Below are 25,127 nucleotides of genomic sequence, written 5' to 3' on the forward strand. Positions count from 1 at the left end.
CTCCTCTCCGCGGGGAGCGAGTAGCAGAACCAGGAGATTCCAGCGACACTTTCCAGCTGCGTGAGGTAGCGCTGGATGTGGCGGAATTCCTGGTCCGACTTGGGGATGAAGCGGACGCCTTTGCCAAACGGGCGTCCGTTAGGTGTGTGGCCGAGTAGCTTTTTGAGCTCCCGGAAATGCGTCGGCCAGTCGGGAAGCACCTCCACAATCAGCGGTGGGTAGCGACTGGTCGCTTTGGTGGTCGGAGTGGCTGAGGTGGTGGCGGCGGTCGCAGCGGTAGCGGTGGCGGAGGCGGCGGATGCGGTGACGTCGCCCGTCGTCGGCGTCTTTTTGGACGCGGTAGTAGCCGCGTATGTTGGGCTTGTCGCGGTCTCCATCGGAGAGCCTGGCGACAGGGTCGGCATACTCGGTGGTGTTCGTGCCGAGGTTTTGTGTTCTCCTCTATGAGGAGGCGAGGGGAAACGCCCCACGGGTATACCTGGCTGCGTGGCGGGATATCGTGGCTGACGTGGGTGAGGCGCTTGCGCGGTATGATTCGCCGTTGCAGGCGTCGCCGTGCGTACGGCAGGAATAGGCGTAGCGGCAGTCGTGGACATCAGTCGTCGCCTGGGCGTTGCTGGTCGGACGATGGACGGTAACGATTCCATGGATGGAGCCGGTGACGGCGTCAGCGGACTCGCTGCGAAGGTCGCTTCACCGGCTCCCGTTGAAGGACCCGCTTGAGCGGCTTCGGGGCGCCTCGTTGCGCCAGTAGCGAGGGTGGCTTGGCCGGACGCTATCATTGCGTCCAGCCCGGCCTCAAGGCCGGAGATTGCCGACCGCACTAAAACCTTACGTCGAAGTGGGCGCGGTCGAGTCGCGCGTCGCTGTGACATCAGCGGCAGGATTGGTGGTGGCATGTTGTTTTTTTTTTCCTTGCCTTTAGGCGCGGCCCAAGCGGAGGTGCTGGCACGCCAGCACCCCACCGGGCTGGTTCCCGGGGTTTGCCTCAGGAGGCAGACCGGACCCAGACCGGAGGGGGTGTCGTGTTTACCCAGAACACCAACCGTGGCAAAAACAAGGTTTCAGTACAAAGTAGCACAGTATGCTGAAACACTATAAGTGCCCGAGCACCGGTTCGAGTCGCTAGCAGACTCAGCACACGAAGGCAATCGAGCTCTCTACTAACTACTACAAATGATTGACAAATAATAGGATTATCTAAATAAACATTAATAGCGCGAGGTAAAATAATTGCTTCTATATTCAGCGCCATCTATTAGAATTCAATCAAAACCACATATCAAATCAACTTGAACAAATTTCCTTTATTTGTTTTAGAGAAATGTTGTAGAAACGCAAGAAAGGTGCTGTTCCGGATATATACAGAATGAACTGTTATGGGACTCGTAAGTAATGTTTCAAATTATTTTTTAATGCTTAATTTTATGTTCAACCATCAATGTTTAGGTTCATTTGATGCTCAGTAACCATTGCCCACAGGAGACCATACGTTGCAAATTCAGAGGAATTTTATGAGATTTGCTTACTTACTTTTACCCATTTTCCACAAAATGATATCTTGTTTTCATGTGCATGGTCACGAAAGCAGCGCACTTCAAACTCGCCAGTGACTTATGTACCTCAGCTTCCCTCGCAGCATTGAAGAAAATAGCGGCTTGCAGAGAAATGCCTAGTTAAATTTATAGCGACACTGATCAAAATTTGTGAGCGGTTGTACAACACAAATATCTTTGCTAAGCAAAAAAAAATTATCAGAAGTATAGCACATTGAAAAAGACATTTTAACGCTTTGTCACGGTGGTCTGGGAGGCAGCAATTGGCGACCAAAGTATAAAGGCGAGTTTAATTATTTTATACCCAGCGCAGGACCGATTGCCATGGTGATCTTGGGATCAAGGGAGGCTTATGTCCGTACGTCTTCCGGCAAAAAATACGATGAGCATGGTATGGTATGTAAAGTTTTGTATGATAAATGAAAGAGTAAAAATGTGAATAATTAACTAACAAAGAGATTTACAAACTACTATACCATACCATACTTCATTATAATTATCTTTCACTGTGTAGTAAAATAAGAAAATTTTATTTTTTTCCCAATTAGTATCGTAATCGCATTGGGTTTGATCATTTAAAAAAATATAATTAAAATTTATTTCGAAATTTCAGTTTACGTTGTGATCCAATCTGCATCCCAGCTTGTGTAAATGGTTTCTGCAAACAACCAAGGGTTTGTGAGTGCTTTAACGGATATAAATTCACGGATGATTACAGTCCGTCGGAGGACAACTATATTTGTGAACCAGAGTGTAGTAATGGTTGTACTAACGGAAGATGTACCGCTCCAAATTTTTGCGATTGTGATCAAGGATATATCTTCTTAAATAATACCTGCCTACCCATATGTAACTATCCCTGCATAAATGCATCATGTGTTGCCCCAGATACGTGTGAGTGCGATGTGGGATATAGAAAATCGGAAACGAACGATTGTGTACCATACTGTTCTACGGGCTGTACTCATGGCTCATGTGTAAGCCCAGAAGAATGTATATGTGAAGATGGATATAATAAATCTACCCACAACCAAGAATGTACTCCGCAATGTAATGATTGTGAAAATGGAACTTGTATAGCCCCAGATACTTGTGAGTGTAATTCTGGATACAGAAAATCTGAAACGAACTATTGTGTACCATACTGTTCTACGGGCTGTACTCATGGCTCATGTGTAAGCCCAGAAGTATGTATATGTGAAGATGGATATAATAAATCTACCCACAACCAAGAATGTACTCCGCAATGTAATGATTGTGAAAATGGAACTTGTATAGCCCCAGATACTTGTGAGTGTAATTCTGGATACAGAAAATCTGAAACGAACTATTGTGTACCATACTGTTCTACGGGCTGTACTCATGGCTCATGTGTAAGCCCAGAAGTATGTATATGTGAAGATGGATATAATAAATCTACCCACAACCAAGAATGTACTCCGCAATGTAATGATTGTGAAAATGGAACTTGTATAGCCCCAGATACTTGTGAGTGTAATTCTGGATACACAAAATCTGAAATGAACTATTGTGTACCATACTGTTCTACGGGCTGTACTCATGGCTCATGTATAAGCCCAGAAGTATGTATATGTGAAGATGGATATGATAAAGCTAACCAAGATGATGAATGTACTCCGCAATGTAATAATGATTGTGGAAATGGAACGTGCATAGCACCTGACCAATGTGAATGTTTTTCAGGATATGAGTTTGGAAGCGGAACTTGTATCCCTCATTGCATACAACCATGTGAACATGGTAAATGTATCCAACCTGATATATGTAAGTGTGACGAAGGATACATATTTGATGACTATAATGTATGCGTGCCGTATTGCCCCAATTCTTGTAGAAATGGAAATTGTATTGCACCAGATCTCTGCCAATGTTTTCCGGGCTACAAATTGTATAGTGGGATTTGTATTCCCCATTGCACGCAATCATGTCATCACGGTATATGTGTTAGTCCAGATACATGTAGTTGTGACGAAGGTTGGAAATTGGATGAATTTGGTGAATGCCAACCATACTGTCCTAGTTTTTGTGAAAATGGAACATGTACAGAACCTTATAAATGTGAGTGTTTTTTGGGTTATAAGTTAGACAACGGGACTTGTATTGCCCATTGCAATCGACCATGTGAAAATGGTGTATGTATTGCTCCAGATATATGTAAATGTAATACTGGTTTTAAAGCCAGCGCTGAAGCAGAAAATCAGATTTGCGTTCGCGACTGTGCACATTGTAATGGAGACTGTAGTGAGAGTTATACATCTTCAAGTGAGGCCTATAGCTCAGATAACCAGGGAACAAGAATTACTCAAGAGCTATCTGAAACGACATATGATGAGATACATGAAATAGTTACTGAGGTATCAAATACAGACGATGGTAGTACAAGTGAAACTTTATCAACTGATATAGAAGTAGATATAGTGATTGGAGAACAGAAAGGCGAACGATGGTGAGTAGTTTTAAAACAATCATTTCAAAGGTAGTTCATAAAAATAATTTAATTTTTTATTACTTTTGGCTATTTTACTATTTACCAGTTATTGCATTATAAATTGATGATGATATTTGAGAAGGATGAAAGGTTGACTGAGTGTACTATCACGATTGAAGATGAAAGGGTAGAACAAGACACGGAAGATATGAAGGTGATATTGAAAGGAGAGTGACTGCGGGAAATTGTGTGAATGGAGCGCTGCCTGCCTTTATAAACGGCAAGACTGTGCCAATAGAAGCGGTAATGGTAAAAGAAGCATAAAAGCAGAATTAACGCAGTTGAGATGCGATCACTGCGTATTATGTGTGGGGTAAGACTGACTGATAGAATTCCGAATGCGGTAATACGAGCGCGCTGTGGTTTGAAAGAGGATGTTGTGACAAGGACTGAAAAAGGAATGCTTAAATGGTTTGGACACGTGGAGCGAATGAGTGAAGAAAGAATGACGCATCAAATATATAAGGCAAGTGTGTGTGGGCAAGTAGGTCGCGGGAGACCTCGTAGAACATTCGTCGATCAAATTGGGGACGTTTTGAGAAAAGAAGAGGTCCGAAGCACCCGCAACCGGCGAGCATGTATGAAAAGAGTAATGAATGTAGAGGAAGCGCGTGAGGTTTGTAAGGATAGAAGCAAATGGCATTCTATTGTCTCTGCCTACCCCGACGGGAACAAGGCGTGAGTATGTGTGCGTGTATTATAAATTTATTTCAATAAAAAAAAATTGCATACCTGCCAGTAGGACGTATGATATATGTTTTACTGCCATAATAATTGGTTACAGGTTTAACAACTGGATCTATATTACTGTTGCTATTTTACTATTGAGCACATTTGCAATGCTACTACTACTATTAATTTTGAAAAGGAAAGACCTTAACAGTTTTTTCAGTAACGGCAGCTATGAAATCAATGGTAAGTTATAGATACATATTTTGCTACCTTCAAATGTTTTATTGTAACATTTTTAGTATTTATTCATGATTATATTGTTGTGAAAAGTTTGGAGCTAAGTTGTCAGATTTCTATGAAGTTTTGTAGCTTACTACGATCATAACAAAAAAATACTTCGTGATTAAAATAACTTTTGATTCTAATAAAAATAAAATATCTCTTTAATTTTTATATTGAACGTTGTGATTACACGCATCCTTTTATTACTATTCCGCGTTTTCCTGTCTGTTCTCATCTAATTAATTAATCTAATTCTAGTTACGATTATTGTAATTTTTGGAATCGGTGTCATCCAAGATAGGTTTGTAACTACATACATAGTTATAGGTCAGATGTGCTTGAGTTGTGAGGAGGCGAGAGGCGAGAGCGGCAGAAGGACACCGATTCCAAAAATGACAATAATCGTAACTTGAATTAGATTAATTAATTAGATTGTATACAAATATGCAAATATTTTTGTACTCTTAAGTGCATATTAGTCTATCTCTTGTTTTGAAATAGTGTTTTTAAGTCGGTTGTTTTTTTGTTGTATATTCTATTTATAATACAATAATACCATTTGCACATTTTAAAATTTTCACTCATTAATAAAATATTGATAATAAGAAATTGAAGGTTATATTATTATTAGCACATAATATCAGTACGAAGTTGTTTTTGAATATTAACAAATATGTTTATAAGTACCCTTTGCTTACCCTTATAATGGAAACGAATAACAAAAACCGAGAACAAATTAACGAATGTCAGAAAATTTCTGAAAATTTATATATTATATAATGCAATAGTAGTAATAAATAAACAATGAAAACACTTGGAGATTTTTAAAAAATATTACTGAGTAATTTGAAATATTTTTTTAAACCATCATAACGGCTTAATAAATTATTTCAATTGACTTTTGTACTGAGCGTTACTTCCGTCAGAAATAAAATCTGTGTTTACACCCAAGTCGCGCCTAAAGAAGTTTTACTTAAAAATATAAAAGGCATAAAGGCATAAAAGGCATTTATTTTCTCAAAATTGATTCCTTTAGAATTCTTTTTGATGTCAAGAAAACCCTAAAATAGATTTGTTATAAGTACTATATTTTTATTAAATGTTTAAATGTATATGATTTTTTATTCAATATAATAAATAATAATATACATTTTTTGTTTCATTTTCAGAAGACCGTGCTAATAATTGTGATAAAGAATGTACTAAGACAATCCCTGAATTGAAATATTCGGTTTTAAAAAAGAAAAGACAGCAAAAAGACCTGGATCTCGTCTGTTAAAACATCAATATATAATATTTATTTATAACTGTTAGTAATACACTGTAATAAAATAATATGAAATGTTAGTTAATTTATTTACCTACTTTTTGTTCAGTACATTTCATAGTTACCTTAACCAGTGGCAGGCGCCTTTGCACAGAATGCCGGCTAGATGGGTACCACAACGGCGCTTATTTCTGCCGTGAAGCAGTAATGTGTAAGCATTATTGTGTTTCAGTCTGAAGGACGCCGTAGCAAGTAAAATTACTGGGTAAATGAGACTTAACATCTTATGTCTCAAGGTTTTGAGCGCAATTGAAGTAACGCTCAGAATTTTTGGGTTTTTCAAGATACCTGAGCGGCCCTGCATTGTAATGGGCAGGGCGTATCAATTACTTACTTATTATTCAAAGTCCAGAATCTTAACCTTGAACATGGAACAAAAGTACTAACGAATGGAAATTGTTATATTTTTATATATTTACTTTTTATAATTTAGAAGCGGGCACACCCGCAACGAACCCGTTTGTGGGACTGTTTCTGAGGGTCAGGCCGATAAGGACGAGGCTTCCTAGTCATAATCAATGTGGAACAGCACCGATAGGACAGATTCAGCACCTACGTCTCTCGCTTTCACTACACCACCAATGCCCCCCATTCTTCAGCACTTGGTGGAGAAAACATGGTTCCAGTTGGGTTGAATAGTTGATGATGCGTCACGCAGTAGGTTTTAACTATTTTGTTGTTCGCGTCCCGACAGAACACAATATATTATCTAGTGGCCGAAGGGCCGATATTACCGGATCCGTGCCGCACATCGCAAAATGTGACGTAGATTTAATTTATATTATAAACTAGCTGACCCAACAGACGTTGTTCTGTTCATAATAAAAAAAAAACTCTTGCGGATGGAATTTTGGAAAATCCGTTCATAGCTGACCTCGACTCGGTGAAAAGAATATTCCTACCAAATTTCAAGTCGTTAGCTCTAGTGGTTCCAGAGATATCGTGATGAGTGACTATATACGTGGAAATCTGTTATATATATATTTAGATTGAACTTCGGAAATGGATTGTCTTGATTCATACCACAAACGTTCAAGGATTGGCCTTAAGATTTGAATGGTCAGGGCGAATGCGAGACGGATCGGAAATTAAAGATTTGCGGGCTAACTCGTCATGCAAAATGTTCATGAAGTAGTTGCTGCAGATCTGAAGAATTGCTATTATCATTGCTGCATTGATCTCTTCAGATTGATCAAGTTATTTGTCCATGTTGCCCATGAAGTTAATTGTTAAAATTTAAGCTGTTTCGAGAGGTTGGAGTGATCCAATACGATGGTGAATCTGTCCTTATATCTACAATATCAAAAGCAAAACCCGTATTACTCATTTATAAACACTTTTTTTAGAATTAGCATACATAATACATAGGAATAAGTAGAGGACGTATGTTATTCTTTTACTGTATTGTGTGTAAGTATGTAAATAAATAAATACCTTGAATGTCGGATTAAATCCTCGTTCTTAGATGTCTGCCCCAAATGAGGTAATTTGGAAACAAACATTGTATTTTTGAGTGTTTTCTAGAACATGGCAGCACAATTCTTGCGTTTCTCCGCAGAATACTCGCAAACAACGTCCAACGGCCCAATGCGAAAGCTAGTATGCAAGCAGTACTACAGTACAGTATAATTACTGCAATCGTATCGAAACGCTGCTCGATTCAAATCAGTACTTCATAAACTTCTTCTTGTGCGTCGAAAATTATCTATAAGTTGTTGATCTCTGAGGTTTTACTGGACGATTTCGTATTGCCAGCCGATCCGTTTTACGGGCTGCTACGCTTTGCTCTTGTGACATAGCACGAAGACGATCCATACTAACGCGGTTCTTTTCACCAGCAATTTCTTGTTTTTCTTCAGTCCTTTCATTCGCAATATTTCGAATCCTAGTTGCATTACGTCTTTGTCGGGAATAATTTGATCGTCTTGGTCGTGACATTGTTAATGATAATATCGGCACAATAAGCTAATAGAAACTCGAAACAAACACACCAACCGGTCAACTTGAATAACATGACGTGCACTGTCAGTTGTATTTTATAACTCATGTAGCGTGAAACTAACAAAAAACTTTATTGAATTCTTTCTATTCTCGAGATGTCATTGAATATGTCAATCCATACAAAATATACTTATTAGAAAATAATTTTTTTTATAATAATATTTTTTCGTATTTTTTTTTGATATTTTATGACTTATTATATCCTATGTCCGTCTCCTGGCTCTAAGCTACCTCCTCACCAATTTTCAGCCATATCGGTAAACCCTTTTTGTTTTTTGAGAGGAGGAAATACTGTAGTATTTACGCCCCGGGACGGGGCGTAGTATGTCGGACTCGAGTGTCCACGTAAGCGGACGCCCCATACCGACTAAAACCTCCTCTGTGCTGTTAGCAGCCCTGGCTTTCACAGCGAAGTAGGACGTGGGCCGTGGAGGCCGCAAAGACTACGCAACAACAGTCGCGGGGCGTCTCCTAAGGAGACTCGAACCTCAGACCGGCTGTGTGCTTGTGGGAAGCGGTAAACCCGTTCTTGAGTTATAAATAGTGTAACTAACACGACATTCTTTTATATATATAGATAATATGTGTGTTAGTAAGACTCTAAGGTATTTACATTATAGGCGTTGCAGTTTGAAATTATTATTATTTTTTATTAAAGTGAAACTTTTATTACATGGTCTCAAACTTTTTCATCTGCGTGTTGCATGCCGCGTGACGGTCGGGCGGCGCCTATAGTTCGCAGCAGCTGACCATGTAGTGTATAGACTATTACTCATTTGTGCCAGTGCTCCACGCTATTTTGTTTGTTTTTATTATTTCCCATTATCATTCCAATTTTCCAAGTATAAAACTAAGATTGATAAAGCGATTTTTATACCCTTAATGGAATATTATTCCAAAAATTTTTAGTGAAATGTCTATTATGTGAAATAAAGTTTCACTTTTATCGTGGTTTCATAAAACCACACAATCCTTTCTTATAATTGTAACATTAAAACATTGATTCAAATTAGCACCTAATATCCTCGCAGTAATGTTCACAGTCTATTGTATACGCTCATTAGAAGCTCGGACGCGAGCACGAGGCAAGTACATTTTATTTTAGCAATTGAAATGTAATTATTTTGCATAATTATCAAAAACGTCAAATTAATTACACAATTTTGTTAATTCAAAATGTAAAAAAATCCCTGAACCCGATTGCAGCGGTGTTAACAGAGTACTAATGTCAACCGTCACCATCCAAGTGGGTACTCTATCAAACATGATTATAACAATATAAAACAACATTAAAAAAGAATTCAATCTCTTACAGTCTTAACAAGATATCTCCAGTTTCATTAACTAGTTATATACAAAAATATTTGGTGATTGTATTTCATCTCTTAATCCTTGCTGAGTTTTGTGTACAGAGACATCTGCTGTCACTACATTGAACTAGTTAACAAAAGCTTCAAAATATGCCAGCTGTTCATTTCTGAAGTTTACAAAAGTAACTAATACCTAGGGTAAACACTAGATGTCTCTGTAGTTGAAAATAAAATCCAATTGCAGGAATGTAAGTTATATTTTATTTTGTCTTGTTTTCATTTATAACCTCATACCTCCATAATTATCATAAAGTTTTGGAATGAGCTTCTTTGTTTGCGGTGTTCGGGACGATACGACATTTCAAAATTTTCTTATAATTTTATGGTGAATACTCGATATGATATGGCACAATTCTGTGTGTAACTTGCCCACATACTCGTATCGCTTTTAAACTAAAAAAAAAACTATGCTATAAAGTATTTTGATTAGGTATGAAGTGGATGAGGTGAGTCTCGCTAATCAGGCCGATGTCCACTCGACGCTGAGAAAGCAAAGTCTTGAAGAGACGGGCTTTTTGTGATGAAAGCCCGTCGGCGTTCCAAAACACGATGCGGAGCTCAGCCATAAAAGGTGCAGAGCTCCGTGATGCAACCCAGGATCAGCGGAATAGGGTCTCGCTGCTCCTGGATGGCCATCAGCACATGATTCAATGTGCTGATAACTTTGGTGAGTCGCGGGTCCAGCGGCGTCACTCGCTTCGCCTTCGTCCCCCCTGCGGGGGCGGCGACCACGGTGGGCTTGGACGATTTCGTACTGCGCTCGGTAGGCCTCGGAGGCAGCAGCGCGTGTCGCAGTAGGTGGTGCGGCAGGTAGGGCGCCTTGGCACGCTTGAGCGCGTTTCCCGCGCTTGCGTCGGCGTTTAACCGGTTGCCGTGGCTGGTTGGCGGCAGCCATGAGCGAGCCGGGCGCGTCGGCCTCTAATGCGTGGGCAGTGGGAGGATACGCGCGCTGTTGAGGCGGTGCGTGCGATGGTGCCGGCCCGGCGGTTGCGCGTCTCTTTGCGGAACACCGGGCAGTTTGCGTTGTTCGCCGTGTGCGCGCCACCGCAGTTGGCGCAAGTCGGCGGGTCCTCCCTGGGGCGCTGGCACTCTCGTGCAGGATGGTTGTCCCCACACCGCACACAGGCAATGGGCCGGTGGCAGTTGTGCGAGGAGTGCCGAAACTGCTGGCAGCGATGGCACTGCGCTGGTCCCTTTCTGCCGCGCCACGCCTCGATGGTGATCCCGGGCATACAGAGGAGCTCGTGCACCTCATATATACCCGGGATGAGATTTGGCGTACGCTGGAGTTGCACGAACATCAGACATCCCGGTCTGCCTGGGCGCGCGGGGATCGTGCGCACGTGCTCCGGGACGTATCCGAGCTCACGCAGCTCCGCGTCCACTTGTGCCGGCTCTGTGTTTGCCGGCAGGCCCCGTATTGCTACCTTAGCGCTCCTCTCCGCGGGGAGCGAGTAGCAGAACCAGGAGATTCCAGCGACACTTTCCAGCTGCGTGAGGTAGCGCTGGATGTGGCGGAATTCCTGGTCCGACTTGGGGATGAAGCGGACGCCTTTGCCAAACGGGCGTCCGTTAGGTGTGTGGCCGAGTAGCTTTTTGAGCTCCCGGAAATGCGTCGGCCAGTCGGGAAGCACCTCCACAATCAGCGGTGGGTAGCGACTGGTCGCTTTGGTGGTCGGAGTGGCTGAGGTGGTGGCGGCGGTCGCAGCGGTAGCGGTGGCGGAGGCGGCGGATGCGGTGACGTCGCCCGTCGTCGGCGTCTTTTTGGACGCGGTAGTAGCCGCGTATGTTGGGCTTGTCGCGGTCTCCATCGGAGAGCCTGGCGACAGGGTCGGCATACTCGGTGGTGTTCGTGCCGAGGTTTTGTGTTCTCCTCTATGAGGAGGCGAGGGGAAACGCCCCACGGGTATACCTGGCTGCGTGGCGGGATATCGTGGCTGACGTGGGTGAGGCGCTTGCGCGGTATGGCTCGCCGTTGCAGGCGTCGCCGTGCGTACGGCAGGAATAGGCGTAGCGGCAGTCGTGGACATCAGTCGTCGCCTGGGCGTTGCTGGTCGGACGATGGACGGTAACGATTCCATGGATGGAGCCGGTGACGGCGTCAGCGGACTCGCTGCGAAGGTCGCTTCACCGGCTCCCGTTGAAGGACCCGCTTGAGCGGCTTCGGGGCGCCTCGTTGCGCCAGTAGCGAGGGTGGCTTGGCCGGACGCTATCATTGCGTCCAGCCCGGCCTCAAGGCCGGAGATTGCCGACCGCACTAAAACCTTACGTCGAAGTGGGCGCGGTCGAGTCGCGCGTCGCTGTGACATCAGCGGCAGGATTGGTGGTGGCATGTTGTTTTTTTTTCCTTGCCTTTAGGCGCGGCCCAAGCGGAGGTGCTGGCACGCCAGCACCCCACCGGGCTGGTTCCCGGGGTTTGCCTCAGGAGGCAGACCGGACCCAGACCGGAGGGGGTGTCGTGTTTACCCAGAACACCAACCGTGGCAAAAACAAGGTTTCAGTACAAAGTAGCACAGTATGCTGAAACACTATAAGTGCCCGAGCACCGGTTCGAGTCGCTAGCAGACTCAGCACACGAAGGCAATCGAGCTCTCTACTAACTACTACAAATGATTGACAAATAATAGGATTATCTAAATAAACATTAATAGCGCGAGGTAAAATAATTGCTTCTATATTCAGCGCCATCTATTAGAATTCAATCAAAACCACATATCAAATCAACTTGAACAAATTTCCTTTATTTGTTTTAGAGAAATGTTGTAGAAACGCAAGAAAGGTGCTGTTCCGGATATATACAGAATGAACTGTTATGGGACTCGTAAGTAATGTTTCAAATTATTTTTTAATGCTTAATTTTATGTTCAACCATCAATGTTTAGGTTCATTTGATGCTCAGTAACCATTGCCCACAGGAGACCATACGTTGCAAATTCAGAGGAATTTTATGAGATTTGCTTACTTACTTTTACCCATTTTCCACAAAATGATATCTTGTTTTCATGTGCATGGTCACGAAAGCAGCGCACTTCAAACTCGCCAGTGACTTATGTACCTCAGCTTCCCTCGCAGCATTGAAGAAAATAGCGGCTTGCAGAGAAATGCCTAGTTAAATTTATAGCGACACTGATCAAAATTTGTGAGCGGTTGTACAACACAAATATCTTTGCTAAGCAAAAAAAAATTATCAGAAGTATAGCACATTGAAAAAGACATTTTAACGCTTTGTCACGGTGGTCTGGGAGGCAGCAATTGGCGACCAAAGTATAAAGGCGAGTTTAATTATTTTATACCCAGCGCAGGACCGATTGCCATGGTGATCTTGGGATCAAGGGAGGCTTATGTCCGTACGTCTTCCGGCAAAAAATACGATGAGCATGGTATGGTATGTAAAGTTTTGTATGATAAATGAAAGAGTAAAAATGTGAATAATTAACTAACAAAGAGATTTACAAACTACTATACCATACCATACTTCATTATAATTATCTTTCACTGTGTAGTAAAATAAGAAAATTTTATTTTTTTCCCAATTAGTATCGTAATCGCATTGGGTTTGATCATTTAAAAAAATATAATTAAAATTTATTTCGAAATTTCAGTTTACGTTGTGATCCAATCTGCATCCCAGCTTGTGTAAATGGTTTCTGCAAACAACCAAGGGTTTGTGAGTGCTTTAACGGATATAAATTCACGGATGATTACAGTCCGTCGGAGGACAACTATATTTGTGAACCAGAGTGTAGTAATGGTTGTACTAACGGAAGATGTACCGCTCCAAATTTTTGCGATTGTGATCAAGGATATATCTTCTTAAATAATACCTGCCTACCCATATGTAACTATCCCTGCATAAATGCATCATGTGTTGCCCCAGATACGTGTGAGTGCGATGTGGGATATAGAAAATCGGAAACGAACGATTGTGTACCATACTGTTCTACGGGCTGTACTCATGGCTCATGTGTAAGCCCAGAAGAATGTATATGTGAAGATGGATATAATAAATCTACCCACAACCAAGAATGTACTCCGCAATGTAATGATTGTGAAAATGGAACTTGTATAGCCCCAGATACTTGTGAGTGTAATTCTGGATACAGAAAATCTGAAACGAACTATTGTGTACCATACTGTTCTACGGGCTGTACTCATGGCTCATGTGTAAGCCCAGAAGTATGTATATGTGAAGATGGATATAATAAATCTACCCACAACCAAGAATGTACTCCGCAATGTAATGATTGTGAAAATGGAACTTGTATAGCCCCAGATACTTGTGAGTGTAATTCTGGATACAGAAAATCTGAAACGAACTATTGTGTACCATACTGTTCTACGGGCTGTACTCATGGCTCATGTGTAAGCCCAGAAGTATGTATATGTGAAGATGGATATAATAAATCTACCCACAACCAAGAATGTACTCCGCAATGTAATGATTGTGAAAATGGAACTTGTATAGCCCCAGATACTTGTGAGTGTAATTCTGGATACACAAAATCTGAAATGAACTATTGTGTACCATACTGTTCTACGGGCTGTACTCATGGCTCATGTATAAGCCCAGAAGTATGTATATGTGAAGATGGATATGATAAAGCTAACCAAGATGATGAATGTACTCCGCAATGTAATAATGATTGTGGAAATGGAACGTGCATAGCACCTGACCAATGTGAATGTTTTTCAGGATATGAGTTTGGAAGCGGAACTTGTATCCCTCATTGCATACAACCATGTGAACATGGTAAATGTATCCAACCTGATATATGTAAGTGTGACGAAGGATACATATTTGATGACTATAATGTATGCGTGCCGTATTGCCCCAATTCTTGTAGAAATGGAAATTGTATTGCACCAGATCTCTGCCAATGTTTTCCGGGCTACAAATTGTATAGTGGGATTTGTATTCCCCATTGCACGCAATCATGTCATCACGGTATATGTGTTAGTCCAGATACATGTAGTTGTGACGAAGGTTGGAAATTGGATGAATTTGGTGAATGCCAACCATACTGTCCTAGTTTTTGTGAAAATGGAACATGTACAGAACCTTATAAATGTGAGTGTTTTTTGGGTTATAAGTTAGACAACGGGACTTGTATTGCCCATTGCAATCGACCATGTGAAAATGGTGTATGTATTGCTCCAGATATATGTAAATGTAATACTGGTTTTAAAGCCAGCGCTGAAGCAGAAAATCAGATTTGCGTTCGCGACTGTGCACATTGTAATGGAGACTGTAGTGAGAGTTATACATCTTCAAGTGAGGCCTATAGCTCAGATAACCAGGGAACAAGAATTACTCAAGAGCTATCTGAAACGACATATGATGAGATACATGAAATAGTTACTGAGGTATCAAATACAGACGATGGTAGTACAAGTGAAACTTTATCAACTGATATAGAAGTAGATATAGTGATTGGAGAACAGAAAGGCGAACGATGGTGAGTAGTTTTAAAACAATCATTTCAAAGGTAGTTCATAAAAATAATTTAATTTTTTATTACTTTTGGCTATTTTACTATTTACCAGTTATTGCATTATAAATTGATGATGATATTTGAGAAGGATGAAAGGTTGACTGAGTGTACTATCACGATTGAAGATGAAAGGGTAGAACAAGACACGGAAGATATGAAGGTGATATTGAAAGGAGAGTGACTGCGGGAAATTGTGTGAATGGAGCGCTGCCTGCCTTTATAAACGGCAAGACTGTGCCAATAGAAGCGGTAATGGTAAAAGAAGCATAAAAGCAGAATTAACGCAGTTGAGATGCGATCACTGCGTATTATGTGTGGGGTAAGACTGACTGATAGAATTCCGAATGCGGTAATACGAGCGCGCTGTGGTTTGAAAGAGGATGTTGTGACAAGGACTGAAAAAGGAATGCTTAAATGGTTTGGACACGTGGAGCGAATGAGTGAAGAAAGAATGACGCATCAAATATATAAGGCAAGTGTGTGTGGGCAAGTAGGTCGCGGGAGACCTCGTAGAACATTCGTCGATCAAATTGGGGACGTTTTGAGAAAAGAAGAGGTCCGAAGCACCCGCAACCGGCGAGCATGTATGAAAAGAGTAATGAATGTAGAGGAAGCGCGTGAGGTTTGTAAGGATAGAAGCAAATGGCATTCTATTGTCTCTGCCTACCCCGACGGGAACAAGGCGTGAGTATGTGTGCGTGTATTATAAATTTATTTCAATAAAAAAAAATTGCATACCTGCCAGTAGGACGTATGATATATGTTTTACTGCCATAATAATTGGTTACAGGTTTAACAACTGGATCTATATTACTGTTGCTATTTTACTATTGAGCACATTTGCAATGCTACTACTACTATTAATTTTGAAAAGGAAAGACCTTAACAGTTTTTTCAGTAACGGCAGCTATGAAATCAATGGTAAGTTATAGATACATATTTTGCTACCTTCAAATGTTTTATTGTAACATTTTTAGTATTTATTCATGATTATATTGTTGTGAAAAGTTTGGAGCTAAGTTGTCAGATTTCTATGAAGTTTTGTAGCTTACTACGATCATAACAAAAAAATACTTCGTGATTAAAATAACTTTTGATTCTAATAAAAATAAAATATCTCTTTAATTTTTATATTGAACGTTGTGATTACACGCATCCTTTTATTACTATTCCGCGTTTTCCTGTCTGTTCTCATCTAATTAATTAATCTAATTCTAGTTACGATTATTGTAATTTTTGGAATCGGTGTCATCCAAGATAGGTTTGTAACTACATACATAGTTATAGGTCAGATGTGCTTGAGTTGTGAGGAGGCGAGAGGCGAGAGCGGCAGAAGGACACCGATTCCAAAAATGACAATAATCGTAACTTGAATTAGATTAATTAATTAGATTGTATACAAATATGCAAATATTTTTGTACTCTTAAGTGCATATTAGTCTATCTCTTGTTTTGAAATAGTGTTTTTAAGTCGGTTGTTTTTTTGTTGTATATTCTATTTATAATACAATAATACCATTTGCACATTTTAAAATTTTCACTCATTAATAAAATATTGATAATAAGAAATTGAAGGTTATATTATTATTAGCACATAATATCAGTACGAAGTTGTTTTTGAATATTAACAAATATGTATAAGTACCCTTTGCTTACCCTTATAATGGAAACGAATAACAAAAACCGAGAACAAATTAACGAATGTCAGAAAATTTCTGAAAATTTATATATTATATAATGCAATAGTAGTAATAAATAAACAATGAAAACACTTGGAGATTTTTAAAAAATATTACTGAGTAATTTGAAATATTTTTTTAAACCATCATAACGGCTTAATAAATTATTTCAATTGACTTTTGTACTGAGCGTTACTTCCGTCAGAAATAAAATCTGTGTTTACAACCAAGTCGCGCCTAAAGAAGTTTTACTTAAAAATATAAAAGGCATAAAGGCATAAAAGGCATTTATTTTCTCAAAATTGATTCCTTTAGAATTCTTTTTGATGTCAAGAAAACCCTAAAATAGATTTGTTATAAGTACTATATTTTTATTAAATGTTTAAATGTATATTATTTTTTAATCAGTGTAAAAAATAATAATTTACATTTTTTGTTTCATTTTCAGAAGACCGTGCTAATAATTGTGATAAAACGACAACCCCTGAATTGAAATATTCGGTTTTAAAAAAGAAAAGACAGCAAAAAGACCTGGATCTCGTCTGTTAAAACATCAATATATAATATTTATTTATAACTGTTAGTAATACACTGTAATAAAATAATATGAAATGTTAGTTAATTTATTTACCTACTTTTTGTTCAGTACATTTCATAGTTACCTTAACCAGTGGCAGGCGCCTTTGCACAGAATGCCGGCTAGATGGGTACCACAACGGCGCTTATTTCTGCCGTGAAGCAGTAATGTGTAAGCATTATTGTGTTTCAGTCTGAAGGACGCCGTAGCAAGTAAAATTACTGGGTAAATGAGACTTAACATCTTATGTCTCAAGGTTTTGAGCGCAATTGAAGTAACGCTCAGAATTTTTGGGTTTTTCAAGATACCTGAGCGGCCCTGCATTGTAATGGGCAGGGCGTATCAATTACTTACTTATTATTCAAAGTCCAGAATCTTAACCTTGAACATGGAACAAAAGTACTAACGAATGGAAATTGTTATATTTTTATATATTTACTTTTTATAATTTAGAAGCGGGCACACCCGCAACGAACCCGTTTGTGGGACTGTTTCTGAGGGTCAGGCCGATAAGGACGAGGCTTCCTAGTCATAATCAATGTGGAACAGCACCGATAGGACAGATTCAGCACCTACGTCTCTCGCTTTCACTACACCACCAATGCCCCCCATTCTTCAGCACTTGGTGGAGAAAACATGGTTCCAGTTGGGTTGAATAGTTGATGATGCGTCACGCAGTAGGTTTTAACTATTTTGTTGTTCGCGTCCCGACAGAACACAATATATTATCTAGTGGCCGAAGGGCCGATATTACCGGATCCGTGCCGCACATCGCAAAATGTGACGTAGATTTAATTTATATTATAAACTAGCTGACCCAACAGACGTTGTTCTGTTCATAATAAAAAAAAAACTCTTGCGGATGGAATTTTGGAAAATCCGTTCATAGCTGACCTCGACTCGGTGAAAAGAATATTCCTACCAAATTTCAAGTCGTTAGCTCTAGTGGTTCCAGAGATATCGTGATGAGTGACTATATACGTGGAAATCTGTTATATATATATTTAGATTGAACTTCGGAAATGGATTGTCTTGATTCATACCACAAACGTTCAAGGATTGGCCTTAAGATTTGAATGGTCAGGGCGAATGCGAGACGGATCGGAAATTAAAGATTTGCGGGCTAACTCGTCATGCAAAATGTTCATGAAGTAGTTGCTGCAGATCTGAAGAATTGCTATTATCATTGCTGCATTGATCTCTTCAGATTGATCAAGTTATTTGTCCATGTTGCCCATGAAGTTAATTGTTAAAATTTAAGCTGTTTCGAGAGGTTGGAGTGATCCAATACGATGGTGAATCTGTCCTTATATCTACAATATCAAAAGCAAAACCCGTATTACTCATTTATAAACACTTTTTTTAGAATTAGCATACATAATACATAGGAATAAGTAGAGGACGTATGTTATTCTTTTACTGTATTGTGTGTAAGTATGTAAATAAATAAATACCTTGAATGTCGGATTAAATCCTCGTTCTTAGATGTCTGCCCCAAATGAGGTAATTTGGAAACAAACATTGTATTTTTGAGTGTTTTCTAGAACATGGCAGCACAATTCTTGCGTTTCTCCGCAGAATACTCGCAAACAACGTCCAACGGCCCAATGCGAAAGCTAGTATGCAAGCAGTACTACAGTACAGTATAATTACTGCAATCGTATCGAAACGCTGCTCGATTCAAATCAGTACTTCATAAACTTCTTCTTGTGCGTCGAAAATTATCTATAAGTTGTTGATCTCTGAGGTTTTACTGGACGATTTCGTATTGCCAGCCGATCCGTTTTACGGGCTGCTACGCTTTGCTCTTGTGACATAGCACGAAGACGATCCATACTAACGCGGTTCTTTTCACCAGCAATTTCTTGTTTTTCTTCAGTCCTTTCATTCGCAATATTTCGAATCCTAGTTGCATTACGTCTTTGTCGGGAATAATTTGATCGTCTTGGTCGTGACATTGTTAATGATAATATCGGCACAATAAGCTAATAGAAACTCGAAACAAACACACCAACCGGTCAACTTGAATAACATGACGTGCACTGTCAGTTGTATTTTATAACTCATGTAGCGTGAAACTAACAAAAAACTTTATTGAATTCTTTCTATTCTCGAGATGTCATCAATATGTCAATCCATACAAAATATACTTATTAGAAAATAATTTTTTTTATAATAATATTTTTTCGTATTTTTTTTTGATATTTTATGACTTATTATATCCTATGTCCGTCTCCTGGCTCTAAGCTACCTCCTCACCAATTTTCAGCCATATCGGTAAACCCTTTTTTTTTTTGAGAGGAGGAAATACTGTAGTATTTACGCCCCGGGACGGGGCGTAGTATGTCGGACTCGAGTGTCCACGTAAGCGGACGCCCCATACCGACTAAAACCTCCTCTGTGCTGTTAGCAGCCCTGGCTTTCACAGCGAAGTAGGACGTGGGCCGTGGAGGCCGCAAAGACTACGCAACAACAGTCGCGGGGCGTCTCCTAAGGAGACTCGAACCTCAGACCGGCTGTGTGCTTGTGGGAAGCGGTAAACACGTTCTTGAGTTATAAATAGTGTAACTAACACGACATTCTTTTATATATATAGATAATATGTGTGTTAGTAAGACTCTAAGGTATTTACATTATAGGCGTTGTAGTTTGAAATTATTATTATTTATTATTAAAGTGAAACTTTTATTACATGGTCTCAAACTTTTTCATCTGCGTGTTGCATGCCGCGTGACGGTCGGGCGGCGCCTATAGTTCGCAGCAGCTGACCATGTAGTGTATAGACTATTACTCATTTGTGCCAGTGCTCCACGCTATTTTGTTTGTTTTTATTATTTCCCATTATCATTCCAATTTTCCAAGTATAAAACTAAGATTGATAAAGCGATTTTTATACCCTTAATGGAATATTATTCCAAAAATTTTTAGTGAAATGTCTATTATGTGAAATAAAGTTTCACTTTTATCGTGGTTTCATAAAACCACACAATCCTTTCTTATAATTGTAACATTAAAACATTCATTCAAATTAGCACCTAATATCCTCGCAGTAATGTTCACAGTCTATTGTATACGCTCATTAGAAGCTCGGACGCGAGCACGAGGCAAGTACATTTTATTTTAGCAATTGAAATGTAATTATTTTGCATAATTATCAAAAACGTCAAATTAATTACTCAATTTTGTTAATTCAAAATGTAAAAAAATCCCTGAACCCGATTGCAGCGGTGTTAACAGAGTACTAATGTCAACCGTCACCATCCAAGTGGGTACTCTATCAAACATGATTATAACAATATAAAACAACATTAAATAAGAATTCAATCTCTTACAGTCTTAACAAGATATCTCCAGTTTCATTAACTAGTTATATACAAAAATATTTGGTGATTGTATTTCATCTCTTAATCCTTGCTGAGTTTTGTGTACAGAGACATCTGCTGTCACTACATTGAACTAGTTAACAAAAGCTTCAAAATATGCCAGCTGTTCATTTCTGAAGTTTACAAAAGTAACTAATACCTAGGGTAAACACTAGATGTCTCTGTAGTTGAAAATAAAATCCAATTGCAGGAATGTAAGTTATATTTTATTTTGTCTTGTTTTCATTTATAACCTCATACCTCCATAATTATGATAAAGTTTTGGAATGAGCTTTGTTTGCGGTGTTCGGGACGATACGACATTTCAAAATTTTCTTATAATTTTATGGTGAATACTCGATATGATATGGCACAATTCTGTGTGTAACTTGCCCACATACTCGTATCGCTTTTAAACTAAAAAAAAAACTATGCTATAAAGTATTTTGATTAGGTATGAAGTGGATACTTATTTACTAATAATCAATGCTATCTATGGAATGATAATATCTCTACTTTTCGAACATCGTCGTCGGCAATAAATAACTTTCTTGAAATTTAACTCAAACATTTTACGTTGCTCCTTTCTTTTAAAATACTATGTTACTTAAGAAGAGTTATTAGTTTTTGGCCATTCTTTCGATTGACATCATAAAAGTAGGGATGTTTTTTTTTGTTCATTTAAGTCGGTTCGAGTCCCAGACGAGGCAAGTCATTTTTAGGAAATCTTTGAATGCAGACTTACTAATTTTTAAAAATAACATAAAGTCCTCTTTCAGTAAAATACATCTACGATATTTAAGGTACTTCCACTTCATGTCCCATAACTTTGGGACACCCTGTATAGTTTATTTTAATACAACACTAAATTTGGTCGTCTTAATTCAGAAGCAACTTAAAAATTAGAATCTTCTGATCACACTATCCTAAATTTAGTTATATCTATCTAGCTATCTGAATCTAGTTACCTTTCAAAGGGCGACGAAGTCGAGGTGACGTACGAGGAGGGCTCACGATACCAAAAAATCCTCCTTTGCCTAGCCTTTACTGCGCGGAAATTTAGCAAACATGGACAATAAATGGGTGTTTTAGATCCAGCGGACTTCAGAAAATATCTACGAATGGATTCGAGATCGTTTGACATATTACTAAATCTTGTGACACTGTTTATTTTAAATCAAGATAGTAGTCCTACGAGACAGTTTGAATGCAAAATAAAGATTTTTCGTAACACTAAGATTTATTGCCGCTGAAAATTCATATCAACATTTACAGTTCAGTCTTTGATATCCCAACGCCTGCTCACAAAGTTTATCTCTGAAACGTATTGGGCTACTATTATTCGGGTACACAAAACAAAATTAGATACGTCCTTCACGTATGAAGAGCCACGAGCGACAGAAGTCAGAAACTTAATGCGAATACACCTTCCTAAATGCGTTTCTAATTAGGCTTCTAATGATTCAGTCAGTCACAAAACATACTTATTTTTGAATTTAGGATGCTAGATTGCCGAGGGCTAGGTTATATTTGTCAAAAGGCAGTAGCGACTGAATTCAAACGACTAAATTTAAGTGAAGATTAATATACGTTTATAGCAGAACTAATGTGATCAAAATTAGACGGTAACAATTTTGCTAAAACATTTAAGAATTGTTTCTTTATAAATAATCGAACTCACGAAATATGTTTCATTGTAAAAATATTATATTTGTTTTCATTCTTTGTTTATTGCTAGTTTTAGTTACAAAGGCAGTAGTTAAACTATGAACTTTCAAGCCCATTGATTATCGAAGTAACCACCAATGTCACATAGGACTTTAATTATTATATATTTTATTAAAAAGACCGCAAATAAAATAATGACTTTCTTGCACCGCTACTTCTCTCTCAGAGCGCCATTTGCTTCCGAAGCCGTAGTAGTTATAGAAATAGCATCAAAAATTAATCGCAAGGGATAAATTTTGAGAAAATAAATGCAGTTATTATCACGACCGCGTCACATTGCATCGATTCGTATCGCGTCTCGTCGTGTCACCCAATATAGTAGTAATATTCGAACTGCTTTCAGCGTAACTAACTAAACTTGCTTAAAAATATAGTATTATGAGCCAGGGCTTCTTTTAACAGTGGAAGTTGTTGCACAGGATGCCGGCTAGATTATGGGTACCAGAACGGCGCCCTTTTCTGCCGTGAAGCAGTAATGTTTAAGCATTATTGTGTTTTGGCTTAAGGTCGCCGTAGCTAGCTAGTTTCATAATTTAAGACATTTCATTAACAATTATTATGGATTTTTTTCTGAAGTAAATTATTACTAATTATTTTCTTTTTAATTGTGATTCTGACATATCTTAAATTAATCTGTAATTTAATTAAAATCAGATTAAACTCAACAATGTAATGTAATTTAAGGTGTAAGTGTTTTGCGTATGAATATGTGGTGTTGATGAGTTGGGTTCATAAAACGGCGGATAACAATAACCTATCGACATAAATCATTGGACTATAACTATATTGGACATAACTATGAATAAATAAGATCTTGACTTGATAAAACGGTGACAGCAATGTCAACTATACGTATTGAAAACGGCGGTAGAATGCCTAACACTAGACAATTCAAACTGTTAATGCCTGTCAAAGTCACTTATACTTACTTAGATGCTCTGTGGTAATCATAATTATTGTGATGTATAATGTTGTTACTCTCTGTTTTAATATATTCATAGCTAGCGTCGAGATTAAAAAATCCAGGTTAATTATAATAGTAGTTGTAATTAATTAATTAATCTTGTTATGTTCACGTCGAGACACAAACAAAAAATGAATTTATATCTTATTTTTTAAAGCACAATTATTTTCCCAATGTTGCTCTTGTTCCTCGCAATATGGGCTAATTTGTGGCTATTCCTTCCAATTTTTTTATGCATGAGGAGGTCAAACGAATGGGTCATCGATGTTAAGTGATCACCGCTACGTATTTTAAAGGTGAACGCACTTTTTCTCAAGGATTTCCCAATCTCATATCAAAATTCCTGCGGAGTTACTTGGGCTTATATTGTTATATTTAAGCAGAAGTGTTGTCAAGTTTTGCAAACTGAGATAAATATACCTACAAATTCGGATTAACAAGTTAATTTTGTCTTTTATCGTTCTCTTGTTACCTAGGATATTTATTGAATAGAGTAGAATTTTATTTTCAGTTTTACATAATGTTTTACAAAATGAAACTTGATTAAAGAAGAAAATAAAAAAACTGAAAAAGGGTTCATCCTTAGCTTAATGCTAACATATATAATATACTATATATTATAGCATCGTAACATATTATTTAATAATATGCTAACACATTATTAGCTATATGCTAACACATTATTAGCTATATGCTTACAAATTATAAGCTATATGCTAACACATTATTAGCTATATGCTAACACATTATTAGCTATTTGCTAACACATTATTAGCTATATGCTTACAAATTATTAGCTATATGCTAACACATTATTAGCTATATGCTAACATATTACTGCGCTGGTTTTTTGGAATACCTGAGAATTGAGTGGCACTAACAACCCAAAAATTATTATGTAAATGCCACTTGTATCTATCCGTACAACCCTCACACGATTCCTCTACATTCATTACTCTTTACATAAATACTATGGTCCCAATACGACGTTGACGACCCATATAGCCGAATGGTTAGGGACCCTGACTACTAAGCTATAGGTCCCGTATTTGAATCCCGGTAGGTGCAATCATTTATATTATGATGAATGTTTATATGTATTTTTGTATCTTTAAGTAAGTATATCGTAGTGTTGTACCCATAGAACCTACAGGCTATGTCTAGTTTGGGGCAAGATAATTTGTGTAAAATTGTGACAATATTATTATTATTAATTCTGTTTTATTCTTTAGGATTAAAAAAATGACTTAAAAAGCTCAGAAACGATAATCGAGTATTTAACGGAAGCAGTTTAAAAGGAAATCATCATTTTTCTGAAAGCCCTCGAAGACTTGCTCTGGGATGACATTTGGAATAAATTTCCGGGACGCCGCGTCGCGTCGGGAGCGTTCAATTGGAACATTGGCTGTATAATAATTAATTTCCCACACATTATTCATTTTGTTTCCTTGGGGTAGGATTGGAAGGGAGAATCACCCATTTGCTGATAAGCATACATTTAGGTATTTTGCAAGATTCTGCACACATACATACATTTACAACGTTTAGAGAAGTGAGAAGTGTTTCGGTGACCCTGACCAGCTTATCGGTCCATCGGAGAGCCTATCA

At 38.7% G+C, this 25,127-nt stretch overlaps 1 protein-coding gene and 2 long non-coding RNA genes across 3 annotated transcripts in view; all 3 read left to right on the plus strand.

Moving 5' to 3' along the window:
* LOC126976673 (tenascin-like) overlaps window positions 1-14,956 on the plus strand; it is a 31,772-nt gene extending 16,816 nt beyond the window's left edge. Inside the window, exons 3-5 of the mRNA XM_050825151.1 lie at window positions 1,321-1,388; window positions 2,170-3,139; window positions 14,411-14,956. Coding sequence (XP_050681108.1) covers window positions 1,321-1,388; window positions 2,170-3,139; window positions 14,411-14,812 — 1,440 coding nt within the window. The 3' untranslated portion in view covers window positions 14,813-14,956. The remainder of the gene's footprint in view (window positions 1-1,320; window positions 1,389-2,169; window positions 3,140-14,410) is intronic.
* On the plus strand, window positions 3,827-6,324 carry LOC126976675 (uncharacterized). Its single transcript, XR_007731957.1, has 3 exons — window positions 3,827-4,023; window positions 4,850-4,980; window positions 6,189-6,324. It is a non-coding gene; the product is annotated as an uncharacterized LOC126976675 (long non-coding RNA).
* Window positions 14,957-14,976: 20 nt separating the features above from the next.
* Window positions 14,977-17,359, plus strand: LOC126976676 (uncharacterized). The gene is made up of 3 exons (XR_007731958.1): window positions 14,977-15,173; window positions 16,000-16,130; window positions 17,337-17,359. It is a non-coding gene; the product is annotated as an uncharacterized LOC126976676 (long non-coding RNA).
* The last annotated feature ends 7,768 nt before the right edge of the window (window positions 17,360-25,127 follow it).

The sequence above is a fragment of the Leptidea sinapis genome, chromosome 42 (assembly GCF_905404315.1).
Source record: "Leptidea sinapis chromosome 42, ilLepSina1.1, whole genome shotgun sequence".
NCBI lineage: Eukaryota > Metazoa > Arthropoda > Insecta > Lepidoptera > Pieridae > Leptidea > Leptidea sinapis.